This window comes from Anolis sagrei, chromosome 4 (genome assembly GCF_037176765.1).
Source record: "Anolis sagrei isolate rAnoSag1 chromosome 4, rAnoSag1.mat, whole genome shotgun sequence".
NCBI classification, from domain to species: domain Eukaryota; kingdom Metazoa; phylum Chordata; class Lepidosauria; order Squamata; family Dactyloidae; genus Anolis; species Anolis sagrei.
Genome location: NC_090024.1, coordinates 150,482,788 through 150,500,548, shown reverse-complemented (window position 1 = coordinate 150,500,548; position 17,761 = coordinate 150,482,788). Strand labels below are relative to the sequence as shown.

General features: G+C 40.3%; 1 protein-coding gene across 2 annotated transcripts in view; it reads right to left on the bottom strand.

The window, feature by feature from the left end:
• TGFBR3 (transforming growth factor beta receptor 3) overlaps positions 1-17,761 on the bottom strand; it is a 192,106-nt gene that overhangs the window by 105,046 nt on the left and 69,299 nt on the right. For both annotated transcript variants that reach the window (XM_060773914.2, XM_060773913.2), the window contains exon 3: positions 15,000-15,184. In XM_060773914.2, the coding sequence (XP_060629897.2) occupies positions 15,000-15,184 (185 nt within the window). The remainder of the gene's footprint in view (positions 1-14,999; positions 15,185-17,761) is intronic.

The window sequence follows — 17,761 nt, the reverse complement described above, 5'->3', positions numbered from 1 at the left end:
AGAAAGTGTTGGTTTCTAATATATGTAATTTCTTTATACTTGTGGGCAAACAGTATTTCTTGTTGTTTCTTTGTCAGTGTTGATGTAGAGATTGTCTGGTTTACCCACTCTGAAACATGCGACATATAATTTTCATTCTTTAGAGGTCTTTTTCAAATCTATGACACTATATCTGTCATATGTGTGTGTGTGTGTGTGTGTGTGTGTGTGTGTGAATCATATATATCTATCTATATCTATGACTGGATGGCTATTTGTTAGGAGGGCTTTGATTATATTTTCTTGCCCTGGTGAAGGGAGTTGGACCGGATGGCCTTAAGGCAGCATTTCTCAACCTGGGGGTTGGGACCTCTGTGGGTGGTTGCAAGGGGGTATCAGAAGGGTTGCCCAAGACCGCCAGAAAGCACAGCATTTTCTGTTGGTCATGGTGGTTCTGTGTGGGAAGCTTGGCCCAATTCTCTCATAGATGGGGTTCAGAATGCTCTTTGATTGTATGCAGATGAACTATAAATCCCAGCAACTACAACTCCCAAATGACAAAATCAATTTTTTTAGTGATGGTCACTCCTTGGGTTAGTAGGTGTCTTGTGGCCAAATTTGGTGGCAATTCGTCCAGCAGATTTTGAGTTATGATGTCACTCAAAACAAACAGAGCATTATATATACACACATATACATATCCTTAGGCGATCCCTCGCTTTCCGAGGATGATTGTCTTCCAATATTCTTGTGGGTCCGCATGTGGCTGTGGAGCCTATTCTTGCTCTGCATCTTCTTCCGCAGTGAGGGCGTTGGTTTCCAGGTGGAAGGCGGTCTCGGCCAGGGTTGGCTTGACACGCCTTCCTCTTGGCACGTTTCTCTTCTTCACTCTCCACTCGTGCCTCCTCAAATTCTGCAGCACTGCTGGTCACAGCTGACCTCCAGCTGGAGCGGTCAAGGGCCAGGGCTTCCCAGTTCTCAGTGTCTATGCCAGAGTTTTTAAGGTTGGCTTTGAGCCCATCTTTAAATCTCTTTTCCTGTTCTCCAGCATTCCGTTTTCCGTTCTTGAGTTCGGAGTAGAGCAGCTGCTTTGGGAGATGGTGGTCGGGCATCCGGACAACATGGCCGGTCCAGCGGAGTTGGTGGCGGAGGACCATCGCTTCAATGATGGTGGTCTTTGCTTCTTCCAGCACGCTGACGTTTGTCCGCTTGTCTTCCCAAGAGATTTGCAGGATTTTCCGGAGGCAGCGCTGATGGAATCGTTCCAGGAGTTGCATGTGACGTCTGTAGACAGTCCACGTCTCACAGGCATAGAGCAGGGTTGGGAGGACAATAGCTTTATAAACAAGCACCTTGGTATCCCTACGGATGTCCTGGTCCTCAAACACTCTCTGCTTCATTCGGAAAAATGCTGCGCTTGCAGAGCTCAGGCGGTGTTGTATTTCGGTGTCAATGTTGACTTTGGTGGAGAGGTGACTGCCAAGGTAGCGGAAATGATCAACATTTTCTAATGTTACACCATTAAGCTGTATCACTGGCATTGGAGAGGGGATGGCTGGTGACTGCTGGAAAAGCGCCTTGGTTTTTTCAATGTTCAATGACAAGCCCAGCTTCTCGTATGCTTCTGCAAAGGTGTTTAGAGTGGCTTGTAGATCTTCTTCTGAATGCGCACAGACGACGTTGTCATCAGCATACTGGAGTTCTATAACAGATGTTGTTGTAACCTTGGTTTTGGCTTTCAGTCTGCTGAGGTTAAACAGCTTGCCATCTGTCCGATAGATGATTTCCACTCCGGTGGGAAGCTTCCCATCAACAAGGTGAAGTATCATAGCGATGAAGATGGAGAATAGAGTTGGGGCAATAACACATCCCTGTTATTGCCCCAACTCTATTCTCCATCTTCATCGCTATGATACTTCACCTTGTTGATGGGATGTGTTACATATACATATACATACACATACACACACACACACACACACACACACACATATATTTCACAAACATTCACTGGTAGCAAATCAGCATTGGCAAGGCTTGCTAAACTGTCTCGATTTTCCTTTTTATGAAGTACAACTGAAGCATCATCTGCATAGTCCACTTTAAACACTGCATAACAGATTTGTGTAAATGCCTAAAACTCCTACTAGGTAATGTTCAGAAAACTTTTACTATTACCAAATTTTTCACAACCCCAACATTGAGCAAAACGAACCACATTTGGGATCAGACCCACATAGTTAAACACTGGTATATACAAAATGAAAAACTGGAAACTTTCAGATTTTCTCTTTTCTCTTCCAGTATGAGCAGTGGTATGTCCTGGTACAAGCTGAGTGTCACTTACTCGAGATGCCTGGGACCAGAAGTGTTTTGGATTTCTGATTTCACTTAGGTTTTGGAATATCTGCATTTGACATACATACATAATCTTGGAGATGGGACCTAAGTCTAAACACAAAATTCATTTATGTTTCATATTATCCTTATACACATAGCCTGAAAGTAATTTTATACAATAATTTAAATGCACACAAAGTTTCTGTACACTGAACCACTAGAAAGCCAAGATGTCACTGTTTTAGCTACTCAAGTGAACGATTTTGAAGTACTGCATTTGGGATTTTGGAATTCCAGGATTTTGAACCTGTGCAAACTATACTATACTTAGATCTCAGATTGGCTATGAATATATCACTCCCTATTATCATTGTCAATCAGTTTCACTACATACCAATGCAAGTTTCCTCCTACTTCAGTGACAGCTACATTTTCTTTACAGCCAACCAGTAACTGTTAAACAATTTTATTTTTCAAATTTACCCTGGGATTCTCTTTCTGCTTTGGTCAAATCTCAGAGCTGCGTACATCATTCCTGCTTTCCCAAGTATCCCTGTTTTGTATATATTTGAATGTCTATGTTAAAAGAAGGCAACAGCTGTAGCTAAAGCCTACTTTGCTTGAAAATAATTGGTCCTTATCTCTTTAAGAGTAAACTGAGATTATCTTCATGTTTCTGTTGGACATACAGCTCTAAACAAATAGACTTCTGGCCCATGTACAACTTCCTCTGAAAGGTTTGGTGGTTAAACCAGAAGAGGGATCCAAATTCAATGACTAGTAATTTTGAACTGGCTTAGAAAATAACCCAGAAGCAACCCCAGTCCAGGATAAATAAGATCAAGAGGCCACATAAAAAGACAGGATTTTCTGTTCAGGCAAGAATTACTCATTGGGTAAAAAGGACTACAGAAGACTTCTTTTAATATACAAGTATAGAAAAATCGCTAATCAAGGCAATAGTGTCTGACTCCATTAACTGAATCACAATTCTCACAGCTAACAGTATTAACAGAATAAAGATTAGCTGTGATTCTGAACGAGATCAGAAACTCTTTTACAAGATCCACCAAAAGAAAATTTGGGAACAGCAAGAGTCACCTGGGCCTCATGTTTTTGAAATCCAAGGTGAAGAATTCATAGTGATTATATTTTAGCATTCAGTTTTGAATGTAATGTTTTGCAATTCAGAAGAACTGTCAATTTCTTGACATTTGGGTTCATTCTTCTCACAGTCTGCTTGGAATAGCAATGATTCCATAGCTTCATTGTCCACCAACACAGAACTGGGTTGAGGCTATATGGGTATGCAATTATGCTAGTCTTCCATCTTGGCTGTCAACACACCCCATGTATCCACAATTTCAGTTATCCATGTTTGACAAAATATATATTTTCTAAGCATTTTCTAGTTGTCGTCGTCATCACCATCTTCATCTGTATTTATAACCTGCCACCATCTCTCCAAAGGGGACTCAGTGCGACTAACATGAGGCCAAGGCCAACAATTACAACAGATTGAAATAAAATACATACATTTTCTAGGTCCTCTAGCAGGACTCTGTGGTATTCTTGAAGCATAAGTCCTTCATTTCAATAGGGTTCACTATTATCTGAGATTTTCCCACACATGATATGGGAAAATATCCCCTACAGATATGGGAATCATACTATATTGGCTAGTCATACTTGCTAAAAAAATATTTCCAGGCAAACTAATTGATTTTAGAGCTATTACAATGGTGTGTGAGAAAACCATGGCATATCCACCTCCTTAAACCCATGTATTCGTTTTTAGTGAACATTTTAAATTGCTAGGAGGCAAGTCTAATGTTGCCTGAAATTGACAGACATCACACAGCATCAGATTTTTGAATGTGGGGTATGTACAACACAGATGGCTTGGTCGTGGGAACTGCACAAATAATGGAAATCAAATGCAGAAAGTCTTGATAGCGAGAATTACATAATTAACTCTGCATTATTGGCAGCAAACAGTATGGTGGGCCAACATCCTGGAGTTAATTAAGCCAATTAACATGGCTACTCTGATTCAAGTCTCTGGAGACAGATGAAAGCTTCTTAAAGAATTGGAACTCAACAGTCTCTTGCTTTAATCTCCCTTTGATTTTCTTTGTGCCACAATGGCCATTGTAAGGTCCATGACAATGTCTTCTTAAAGGACATTGTATTACAGGTTTTTTGAATATTGGTATTTCTGTTATCAGGTTGTATATACTGGTCTGTTTGTTTGAATGCAAGTCAATGGAGTGATGTTGTCACAATTAGATCTTGGAATGGTGTTTCCAGAGAGGATATGGTGGTAGCACAGGAACGCGGATACACTGCAGAATTTGCTATCATTAGTGCTTGTATCCATGTTGCATGGCCTGTTAGTGAGTAGTTGTCAAGTCTGGGTTGTTGGTAAGCAATAGAGTATTATTCAGCTGTAATTTAGCCAACTGCCTAAGTACTTTAAAGGCACCAGATCCTGTCTGATCTTGGAAGCTAAGCAGAGATAGCCCTGATTAATACTTTGATCGGAGATGACCAATGAATACCAAGTGCTGTAGGTTATATTTCAGAAGAAGGAAGTAGCAAATCACCTATGAGTATTCTTTGCTAATAAAACTGTATGGAATTCATGGGGTTGTTATAAATCGTCAGGCAACATGAAGGCACACAATGGAATCAAGGTTGCTACTCTAATCAAATCCATTTAAAGTAGGACAATTGATAGATGCAGAAGATTATAGAAAGTATCAAATCTCAAATGGAAAACAGGTGGGTATTGTTATGACAGCTTGTCCTTAAAGGATTTTCCTTCTAATAAGCAGAATCTCCTTAAAATAGTCCCAGCAGAGGGAGAGCGATCAATAGCAGACATCATAGAAATGTGTCTGGACTATTCTCCTCTTTGTCTTACGTATTTGTTACAGAATCACCACACAACTGTAAACAACAGTCAGACAGTACCCAGGAATTCCTATGGGGCTGTTAGCATCCTAACTCTACGTAACAAAAACAACAAAACAAACAAAATTGTCCCATTGGAGAACAAAAAGAAATAGCTCCTAGCTATTCATGTTCCTCGACACAGTGCAACCATCAAATAATTATTGGCCCACAACATGCAGGCAAAGTTTTATGCTGGAAACAACTTATCAACTGATCTACATTTTTCTGTTTGACAAAAATGTATTGTACCATCAACCGCTATTGTTCTCTTCTGGTACCAATTGTGCTATTTCTTAAAATCCAGGTCTCTGGTCTACTTTTTTCTTCCAAAATTGATTTTGAGATTTTTTTTTCTGGCAAAGACTTTTCTGGCTCGTTGTTCCCACTAGACAGAAATAAGTAAAGGACTCCAGGGGCTCAGAAACCTTTCTTCTATGTAATGTTCTTAAGGTGGCATGGCATGAGGAAACCACTCTTTCACCATTGTAATGCAATGGGAGAAGATTGTGAAGGAGAGACCTCCCTCCAAGATGGATCATTTTCACCATGACAGGACACTGCTATGTTGGTTCCAGTTGGAATTTGGCAGAAAAAAAAGGGCTGGACGTTAAGGTTTTTTCTATGATTGAGGTTGGGATTAGAAAGGCAAAAAGGCCCTTAATTGTCTTATTTGGATGTTTTGGGGGTGTTTTTGATCTAAAAATTAGTCCAATTTCTAAAATAAAAATCTAATGGGGGATACGAGAAACCCCTAATTGTCACATTGCCACCTGCCCTTGCTATAAAAGAAGAAAGGTACTTGCTGAGATGCTATAACACATTTCTGTTCAACCCAATTGCCTCTTTTCTGTACAGTGGGCTCTTAGTATCTTCTAGAGTTTCATTCCAATCTCCCTGCCCCTGTGGATTCCAAAATGCATGGATGTTTACTGTCAAGGTCAAATGATGTACTTTGTATAGGATGGGAAAGCAGGCTTTACTTTCTGTATTTTTTAAATTAATGTTGTAGATCAGTGGTTCTCAACCTGTGGGTCCCCAGGTGTTTTGGCCTACAACTCCCAGAAATGCCAGTCAGTTTACCAACTGTTAGGATTTCTGGGAGCCGAAGGACAAAACATCTGGGGACCCACATGTTGAGAAACACTGTGTAGATGGTGGGTTCTGTGGATGCAGAAATCATATATACATATGGGCAGCTGTATTGTTGTATTGGCTCCTGTCCCAAGAGGAATTCTATTGCCTCTTATTTAATAAACCCAAAAACAAAACAAAAACAAAACTATGGCTGTTAGTCCATTTTTAGGCAGAATTCAACATGCTGATTATGATCTATAAAATCCTATATGGCTTAGATCCAGACTATCTGAAAGCCAAAATCTCCCCATATGAACTTGCTCAAGTCTTGCTGTCTTTAGAAGAGGGCTTTGTCTTCGTGTTAACATGCTACCAGGCCCCCAATTACACTGTCATATAAAGCAGTTTCAGAACCCATTTAACTGCATTATATGGTAATTTAGATGGGGCCCCAGGCCTGACATGTGAGAACAGGGGAGAGCAGCACCTCAGCAGCTGCGTCTATGCCAGTGTTTTTCAAACTCTGCTTCTTCAGGTGTTTTGGACTTCAGCTCCCAGAAATTCTAGCCAGCTTACAGTTTGTGGAACAGTTTGAGAAACTCTGATCTATGCTATGAAGCTCTCTTCGGTGGGTTCTAAGCTTGGTTAGCATCTTCTCTGGTCTCTTTTACTGACAGGAAACTACCTTAAAGAGTCCTTCTGTCTTTAAAGCTGAGTTTTTCAAACTGTGCTCCTCCAGATGTCTTGGACTTCAGCTCCCACAATTCCTAACTGCTGGTAAGCTGGCTAGGATTTCTGGGAGCTGAAGTCCAAAACACCTGGAGAAGCAGAGTTTGAAAAACACTGCTTTAAAGGATTGGGAAGAAAGAATGTACTGGTTTTTATATGCAATTTTATTTACTGTGCTTGTAACTTTTTATATTAATGTTTTAATTGGATGGTTTAAGGATTTTTAAAACTTTTGTACTACATGACTCTTGTTTTTATTTTGTTTTAAAAACGCACTATTAAAAGCTCTGTGTCTCATATGATGAAAAAGTATGATATCCCTGATCCAGAGTTATGAAATCTGAAATACTCCAAACCTCCCAAACTCTCCACATGGGTGGTTGAGATACTGATAGCTTTGCTTTCTGATGGTTCAATATACACATACCTTGTTTCGTGCACCAATGTATCAAAATATTATGTATAAGATTACCTTTAGGCTCTGTGTATAAGGTGTATAGGAAACATAAATGTGTTTTGTGTTTAGACATAGGTTCCATCTCCATGATTCACATGTCTGCAAACAGAAGTATTCCAAAACCCTTAAAAATCCAAAACACTCTGGTCTCAAGCATTTCAGATAAAAGATGCTCAATCTGCATTAATGCAATGAAATCAGATCAATTAGTCACTTAATGAATAGTTGAATAACATACTTTCAGTTTCAGCTACCTCTTGGTGGCTATTCTTTGGAGATGGAAAACAATGAACCAAGATGTGGATTTGGGGAGAGTCTTATGCAAGCTTCACTTTGGTGTTCTTTCAGTGCTTGATGCAGCTAGAATTCCATTCCAAAACCTAACACACTACCCATGCTGTCTGTTGGATTCTGGAAAGTGTAGTCTCTGCACTAACGTTTCTAACTTCTGAGCATGACATCCTTCTTTACACAGTGGGAAATCTGAACCCCACTTCTGACAAGAACATTAAGGTTATCCTATAGTTCTTTCTGCAACTGAATCTAAGATAAATTATATCTAGATTCTCCAGATCAAGATACAAAAAGAATGATGTGAATCTCCAGATCAACCGCAATGCCCAGCCTTCCTCATCATAGCAATACTGTCTGGGGCTGCCGGGAGCTGCAGTCAACAATGTCTAGAATGGCATTTTCACTGTAAAGATAACTTTGCAAACCATAGCAGCTAAATTAAGGAGAATTCCAATTTCCATACCTACACATGATTTTCTTTAAGACTGTCCACATGAGGTTGATTTTATCCCTTCTCTGTTTTTGTTGTAAGTTGAGTGTGTAATGCTTCAGGCATTTTAACTTTTACAGCTGCCTGTCTGTAATTAGGAAAGATTTAGAAATACATCTATGAAAAACGTTTGAAGGCAGCTTTCATCTTCAAAGACCTCCATGCTAAATTTTATTTAGTTTCTGCAGTGCTAATCTCCTCACATCGTGATGCTTTTGCGGCTACTGAAAAGTTGAATAATTATTTTAAAAGTGTTATACAACACTTGTTGCGAAAATGAGGCCTTTAAACCTAAAACTTCCCACTAATTGACCGGAACTTTAAATTCCAAGGCAAATTCAAATAATTCTAATTCTAATTGGGATAGTTCATTATACTCGGATGTTGCTGGGGAAATCATCTTCTCCTCCAACTACTGTGAAGATAGTGCTAAACTCAGCACTATTGTTCCAGTGTTCTGGAACAATAGTGCAAGTGGTAGCAGATGATGTTGCAGTTCCTGTGAATCAAAAAGTCCCAAGGCTTTGACTTTGTGAGCCCTGGATCCACTCTACAATGGGGTCTCTTTAGCTCAATGTTGGGTTCACAAAATGCTTCCTGTCCCCACTCCCTACAGAGTAAGAGGAGCAGTAGTGGCTTCTATCAAAGGAGGAAAAGAAAAGGCATAGATCAAACTGCAAAGGGAAAGGAAATGGGTCCAACAAAGGCAGCTGGTCACATGGATGGATGACAGAGAAAGAAACCACCCAGCGGTGGTGGAGGAGGAGGTAGGAGGAGGAAGAGCAAAGGAGAAGCAAGAATAGGAATCACAGCAGCCTGTCCTCCCCAACCAGACTTCCTTGTCTGAAGGAAATTTGGCTCCTTCAACCAACTTCTCTGCTAGCTTGTTGGATTTTAGATCCGAAACAAGAGTCCGAGCTTTCCAAACTGGTTTTCTAGGTGTTTGGGACTCAACTACTAGAATCTCCAACAGAGCAATTGAGACCAGTTTGGAGTTAACTGACCTAAACATTTCCAAAAGCGCATGGATGTCACCTGCTTTGTGTTTCTGTAGAAGCTGATGACACATAACATTTATATATTTGTTGTCATTCTTTTCCACATTCTGTTTATCACTCCATTTATAGAGCTTGTAAAAGTTGCATTGTGGTATCAAAACTCTCAGAATTCAAGAGCTGGCAAAGTTGGTGGAGAGTTTTAACACAAAACTATAACTTTTCCACAGGCTGCCGGAGTAGTTTACAAATGTTGTTGGCTTGCAGCTACCAGTATCCTCAACTAACAACTAATATCTAGAGATTGCAAGCTCCTGCATTGGCAGTAAAGATCACAAAGGGGCAGCAAATGGTGGATTGTTTTCCTAGTTTTGTCTTGTTTCTGCTTTCCTTTGAGGAAAGCGGAAAGGTGTGCATCCCCTTAGATTTTCTGCCTCAGTGGTACAAATGCCTTCTCTAATTTGCAATATCCTGGTGGAAATGATCATTCTACTCACTGGCCCTGGCCTCCTTCCTCCAATGGATTTGGGCCACCCTTAAATCTTCCAGTGTGAACCCTTAACCGGAATTTGAGGTAAACAGGCCATTCTTTTTAAAGTGGTTTGAATGGCCCAAATAGCCATTCAGTATGAGGTGGGTATGATGTATTTTGCCCATAGGCAAGGTCTGAACGAGGCAACAGAAGACATGCCACAAGGATTTGCAACACAACCATTTTCTTTTCATAGATTATAAATATTACTTGTTAATTTTTTTAGGAAATGATTATTGATGATAATGAGAAAGGTCTCGGTAAATAAGGACAAACAAGTCCAGGAGCCCATAGTGAAATACAAGCAAACTAGGTAGAAGGTCATCAAGAGGGATTTGCTACTTCCAGGTAAATGATCTGAAGGAATGAGGTTTTTGATCCCACAGCCATCACCAATTACAAGATCTGAAAGAAGGATTGGCAACAACCAGGTATGATGATTATTATTTCCAGATCTATCACAGGCTACATACCTCATGATTAGAGGGGGTGTCAGAATGATATGGGAAAAGAGGTTCTTACTGGATAAGATTGAAGCTGAAATTGAGGAAACACAATGAACTTGGCTTACAAGAAAGAATAGCAGCAGACATCCTCTCAGTGTTGGAACTGGCCATGGTCTGGTGCCTCCCAAAAGGAATCCCCTGAAGACCTGGGTCAACTTTTCTTATGGGAGGAGAGGGGAAGCAGACTAGTATGACAGAAATTGATGTCAGGGCTTCTTCTCTGAACCTTAAGATCCAGTAGAATTCTATGTTTTGTGGTCTGATGAGACACTAAGACTCTCTGGCTCAGGACTCTAAATTGACTTCTAAGTCACAATGTTATCATCAGCCCCTTTCAAGTCTTGCAAACTTAGGACTGTGATTTCCTTGACTGAGACCATTCATCTGTAATGCTGACTCCCCACTTTCCTGCTGCCTTACCAAGCAACATTCTCCTAAAAAATTCTGAATGCCCTTTCTAAATAATGATACCATAGTGAGAATGAGCCTTAAGAATAGACCAAGTATTGGAACCTCTGGAAGCAAAACAGGAATAAGTGACCCAGAAGTGCCCATCTGTAACTCCATTACTTTTGTTTCCTTGCCTCCAATGTTTCCAGTTGTTTGCTTGCCAGGCAACTCTGGAAATAATTCCATTTTTAAACCATTTACAAAGACTTTCACATAATATTCTATTGTATGGACAAAAATAATTTTCAATAACTTGGTGCTTGAAACATGGTTATAAAACCAGCCAGTCCTCTCCCTCCAAGTGAGAGATTTTTGTTTGCAACATGCTCAAAAAGAGTGTCAAAAATGTAAACCACAAGATGTTGTATATTTATGAGAACTGGGATAATGGTGGCAAGATGTTTAATGCATGAGGCCTATGAGAGCTTAGCTGCAAGAAGGCATGTGCCCTCCCTCTCAGCGTGTAAGGCATATGTAATTCTGCAGAACTTGTAACATGACAAGCTTAAGGAACAAAACAAAACACACTTCTAACGAGCCAGCTGTGGGAATGTATTTTTTAATAATATCTTCACTACGCTCTTGAGATCACCATGTGCATGTGCAAAGCCATCTCTTTAAATGTTACCAGGCGCATACAAATATACACAGAACAGAAAAGCTGTTTCTTCTTCCAAGATCTGGGAAGCAGGACATGGTCAACATATCAATCTTTGTCTTTGCTAAAAGTATTGGCAGGCAACAGGAAATGCCACAAGTGTCAAGGAAGTCACTCTGTTCCCTGACTGGGGTGATGGGATTGTGCATTTCCTTGAATCACACTTGAGCACTCAGCTTCAGTTTGTACAATGGAGTAAACATAACCTTTGTTCTGTTTTGTTTTCAGGTTTCTAGACTATAAGGAAAAAGGACAGGGAGCAGGGGGCAAAATCTGACCTGACCCCATTGTTTACACGCTTACACTTTCCACTGTTGCCAGCAACCCCTTTCCTAGTTTCCTGCTCATTTTCTCAGTGGCCTTCACAAATGGCTACGATGACCCCGCTTTTGGTCGGATACAGGAAACAAATGGATTGTGGATATGAAATGTCCCAGACAACGGCACACAAGAGGCTACTGCAGACACTTTCAAAAACACAAGGAAAACATATCTGAAAAACTTGGCTAGAGAAAGCAGTTTGAGTGAATTTGAAGATGAAGGCATTCAGTAGTACAAGGCACGTGCTTCTCCTAGCATGTCTAGAAAGGATTCTGACCGAAAACATTGGAAAGGTTCTGCAAATGAGTGTCACAAGTAGATTGGATAGATTGCCAAATGGTTTGATACAGGGTATCTGCAGGGGATTGATTCCATGACTTCTCCACAGGTACCAAATATGGGGACTTGAGTGTAGAGCAGCCATAAAGGCAAAAGTAAGCCACAGCCACCAAGGACAGAGCAACTCATTTGACCTGCAAAAGCTGCCTGCCATCCTATGATTAATGCCAATGGTAAGTAACTTCTTCAGAGGCATAGGGATTGGCCTTAACTCCCTTTTCACCTTCCACTGATGGTACTATTGTTTTGTTGGTGAGCAAATGGGAGAACCACCACCAATTGCCATGTCCAGTCACCAGTTGGCAAGCAGCATCCATAGGATATGGTGAACAGTGTCAGTGCTCACACACACAAAAGAATGAACAAGCTGAAGCACCTATCACTATTGCCAAGCTCCATGTATTTTTAAATGGGTACATGGTTGATTAAATCCATGGATACAGTGGAACCACTTTAATTTCCTATGTCGCTACCACAAAGCAAATCAACTGCCTCAATTCTACTAGTGGTTTAAAGTTAAACATTCACCAATCTGACTTGAATACATCACCATCTTCAATTAATGATGTCTGGATATCGTTTTTCACCATCAGAGAAAAGAGTAATGAAAGGAATACATGAAGTAGTCCTAGGAGTGAAGCATTCCTAGCTAGTGAATCTAGTCAGGGTTTCAGCCCAAACTTTAAAGAAACTAGCCAAGGGGTTGAACCTAATTTGGCTTCAACGCCCCAGAGAGTTCCTTTAAAGTTTGAATTAACATCCTGAGTAGATTCACCACAATCCGCAATCTGCCACTACAAGTACCAAAGCATCTTACACCAAACATGGTTACTAGGGAGCAGGAACATGGACTCAGAGATAAGCCACTCTGAAAGCATAACAACCTTCCATTACAAAAATAGTTTGAATGTTTAACTTGATACTATACTTGTGAGCATCAAGTAATATTCAGCACTCCATGCAGCCACAAGACCTTGGAGGTGTTTATGAACAATGCTGGCTCTTCGGCTTAGAAATGGAGATAAGCACCAACACGACTGGACTTAATGTCAGGGGAAAACCTTTACCTTTAACCCTATACTTGTGAGCAAGCTCTAACTCCAGCACGTCACCATCATCCCCGCACCACCAGCATCTGATTCCTCACTCCGCCTAATGGTAAGGCCAGTCCCAGTTTTATATTTGGAAGTAAACTGTCTTGAATGTGCACAAGATGCAACACCGTCTATGTAGCATTGGAATCATAGACTTTCTGCCTGGATCTGCAAAGGCTAAGTAACAGATTATCTCCCTTTAGCTTTTAAAATCTCTTCTCCTATTCTACATTTCAAAAGTTCATGTTCAACAAACACACACTAGTTTGACAACTGAACATTTTAATGCCATAATTTAGAGGCATGTGATGTCATACACATGCCTCTAAATATTTCTCTATCTTCCTCCATCTTCTAACCGTTTTGTTTTGATCTTCCCTAAAACCAAACAACAATATTGCACAAGTTTAACATCAAAAACATATCTCTTCCATGTTTTAGGCAAAAAAGTTCTTTTGTGAATTCCTCATTGCACATCCCTGGACTAATGACCCATTTACTCATTGCATAAGAAGTCCTGAACTCGGGAACACTTCCTATCTGAACAGCATTCCTCTCCAGTTATGAAAGAAAGACATGCTACCAAGGCTAAGGGAAGATGAACTTAAACATTTGTTTATAGTGGTTATGGCAAACTTCCAAGAATATTCAGGATAATTTACAACACAGGCAATTTAGCTTTGAAGAAAGTAGGGTCCTTCTCTATTTGAAAAATCTGTTTCTTATTGCGTATCCCTCCTGCTTATATCTCAAATGAAGTTAAGCATATTAGATATGTGGGGGGTGAGCCAACTGCTCCAATTATTTGAAGAGATTTAGGTCCTATAGTGATTTAAAAGGAGCCGCGAATATTTGTCAGAGTACCTGTTTAAAGGGCTAACTATAAGCAAACATGTTAAGAGTGCCCAGATGTTTCATTTTCTTTTTTTTTTCTTTAACAAGAAGTCCACTTTGGAAAAAGTGGTTTGAGAGCCAAAACAAGAAGTGTGCCAGAAGGATTTCCTTCACCCTTACATGCATAATTAGATTTATTCTTGAAGTTCACCAGTGTTGGAAGGAAAGAACTGGTAAGTGATGCATACCCTCATCTGTCCCCATTTTCAGAGTACAATTCTGATTCATCCTCTATATTTCCACTATGCTTTTCAAATATCCTAGTTCTGCTCTCCTTCTTCCATTTTTTCTTTGTCCTTGGCTTAATTCAATTACTGCAAACTGAATTCAAAGTGCAAAAATAATTGTACCCAATTAACTGAGAGAGGGAAGGTGAGCAGAGGGCAAAATCTTGCCCTTCCAAATAGGCTTATGCAGAAGCAAACTACCACAGTCTCTCCTAGCCCCTATGTTTTCCCTCTGTAATAACTTTAGCCACCTTGGAAACACTCTGCTGTTTCTTGGCCATGTGTCCGGGTTTCATCTGTGTGATATGTAAGAGTATAGTGGAATAAGAGTGAAATATTCCTCTTTCTCACCACATCTTTACCTGAAATTATATCACACAACAATTGAAATGTTTTAAAACAAAGAGGATCTTCTCACAGCAACACCAGAAGCACTCCAAGTGGCCCACTATTGGTCAAAGAACATTGGTCAAAGAACATTTAGCATAACACCAAGTTTTTAATTTTGTTTGTGTTTTTAAATACATTATAACTGTACCTTCAATTCGCTTCTGACACAATAAATAAATAAATACTATTGCTTTTTTCATGTGGCAAAAGAAAAAAAATACTAGATACATGCAATTGTTAGGATGAAGCCCAATCTACATTTCCCCCTTTACCTCTCGTTCATGGTGGCCAAGGCCTTCTTCGGGGCTCCTCAGGTTGAGGACGTGAACTTCCTGTGGCAATACAGCAGTCCCTTTACTTGCACAACCAGATAAGACGGTAAAGCTCTCCAGCAATGCCTGAACAGGGTGTGAGCTGTTGACAGGTGACAATACACACCGAGGTGTAGGCACAGGACCTGTGGAGTAAAAGACAAATGAACAATGCTGTGAGGGGAAAGTCTTTCAAAAATGGCAAAACATTTTCATGGGGCCTACAATATTAGAAGAAGAGCCCATGCCAGTTTGGAATAGGATCTCTGGCATAACCGCATCTACTTTTTGAAATTGTTTTTCGTTTTCATTCTGAAATTGCTACTCATTGCCTACTCTGATTTCCATGTGCCTACAGAAAATCTTGGTCCCATTTCTAACATGATTTACTAGAATAATGGTTTTGGTTGTATGCTGTTTTCCCAAATGAATGCAATCCACACCAATTGAGAGAGAGAGAAAATACATAAACATTTTCTCGTTGGCTGCTTGCTGTAAATCAAGTTGCATGCAATTGAAAATTCATAACACAAAAGATGCAAACAGCAATAACTGCAACAAAACTAAGTGCAAATGTACGGTAAGTACAAAATCAAAGATGTATTTTACTCTGCAGTGAGGAAAAGGCTTCAGCAGCCAATCAATTGGTTCTGATGGAAAGTAAGACCTTTTGTAGTAGTAAGATATCAGCTGAAAGTAGTGGGCCTCGATGTTGAGTTAGGTTATTTAGGATTGTAGTGCAAGGATCCTACAGTGTAGCGTTTTTCAACCTGGGAATCAGGACCCCTGGAGAGGTCACAAGGGGGTTTCAGAGGGGTCACCAAAGACCATAAAAAAACATATATTTCTGACAGTCTTAGGAACCCCTTTGGCAGAGAAGACTGAAGATCTCACCACATGTCCTCTTCCTTTTTGGGAACACACAGCGAATCTCCCTCCAAAAGCCCTCCACTGCTGTGATTGGCCAACTTCTCAGCTGGCCTCCCAGCCAAGAGAAGGATTGTTTCTGAGACTCAAAGCATGGAAGGGAGAGCAGGCGTGCTCAGCACATGGCAGCATGGTGTATATGTGTGGGCTAGGAAGAGTGTGCGAGGCAGGAGGGAGGTTCACGCCAACAAGTCCCTTCAAGGCAGGGAAGTTCTGTAAGGAAAGTTTGGCCTAATTCTATTGTTGGTGGGGTTCACAATGCTCTTTGATTGTAGGTGAACTATATATCCCAGCAACTACAACTCCCAAATATCAAGAGCTATTTTCCCCAAACTCCACCAGTGTTTACATTTGGACATATTGGGTATTCATGCCAAGTTTGGCCCAGATCCATCATTGTTTGAGTCCACAGTGCTCTCTGGATGTAGGTGAACTGCAACTCCAAAACTCAAGGTCAATGCCCACCAAACCCATTCAGCATTTTCTGTTGGTCATAAGAATTCTGTGTCCCAAGTTTGGTTCAATTCCATCATTGGTGGAGTTCAGAATGCTCTTTGATTGTCAGTGAACTATAAATCCCAGCAACTACAACTCCCAAATGACAAAACCAATCCCCCTCGACCAGTATTCAAATTTGGGCATATCGGATATTTGTGCCAAATTTGGTCCAGTGAATCAAAATACACCCTTCATATCAGATATTTACATTACAATTCATAACAGAAGCAAAATTGCAATTATGAAGTATCAATGAAAATAATGTTATGGTTGGGAGTCACCACAACATGAGGAACTGTATTAAGGGGTCGCAGCATTAGGAAGGTTGAGAACCACTGTTATAGTGTATTCCCTTTAAGTACATTCCCCCAAAAAATCAGTTCATTTGCATTTATGCACAATATAAGGATTAGACTGAAAATCATAAATGGAACATATATTTTAACCCTAAACCCACTTGTGAGCTCTAATAGAATTTACACAAAACACAATGTGCCTTTGCAACATTGAGTTTTGCTGGATTGGATCCATTGTAACAAGTACAGCTATCAATAATGTCGCCTTAACCAATTAGCACTGAAGCAATTTGTGGTTTTTCTAAACTGTACTCCTTCCTAATGTAGTGATTCTTACAGATTAGACCTTTGATAGGAAAGTTCAGCATCTGACTCAGCCAGAAATTCACTGGGTGATCTCAGCAAAGACCTTTCTGCATAAATATCATAATCTACAAAGCAGGAATGATGCTGGCATGTCTACTTCCTTGCAAGATAAGATTGTACACCATTCCTTGCAACATAAACACTGGTATCAGATTAAAGGATTCTGTAGGGAGATTGTGAGTAAAGTGGTGCAATGTACAAAATCAGGCATTGCTGCAGATGTATTTTAAAAATATCTTCGCCGCAGATATAGAAAACTGTCACTTCCATACCCACAAACTACATTCCTTGTGATATTGCACTGATGTATAATTCACACACAGCTCAGGTGAGCTGCCACAACACTGCAGACATTTTTCACTGAACAAGCAAGCAAGTCTGGGGGTTCAGTGTGTTGCATCTGATAGTAATTGCCTAAGCTGATACCAGACTTCTCTAGATACAAATTGAGTGTTACGTCCTTGCATATAGTCCTCCTAATGTGGGACAGTATCATATCCTTTCAGTCCTGTGTAATGCACTGTGGTGGAGGTACAGTGAAACAGCATGACAGCTGAAGTGAGTTTACATACAAAGTACATCTGCAGGAAGCTACAGTAAGGCAAATATTTATGGAAAGCCACACTGCTTCCCTAG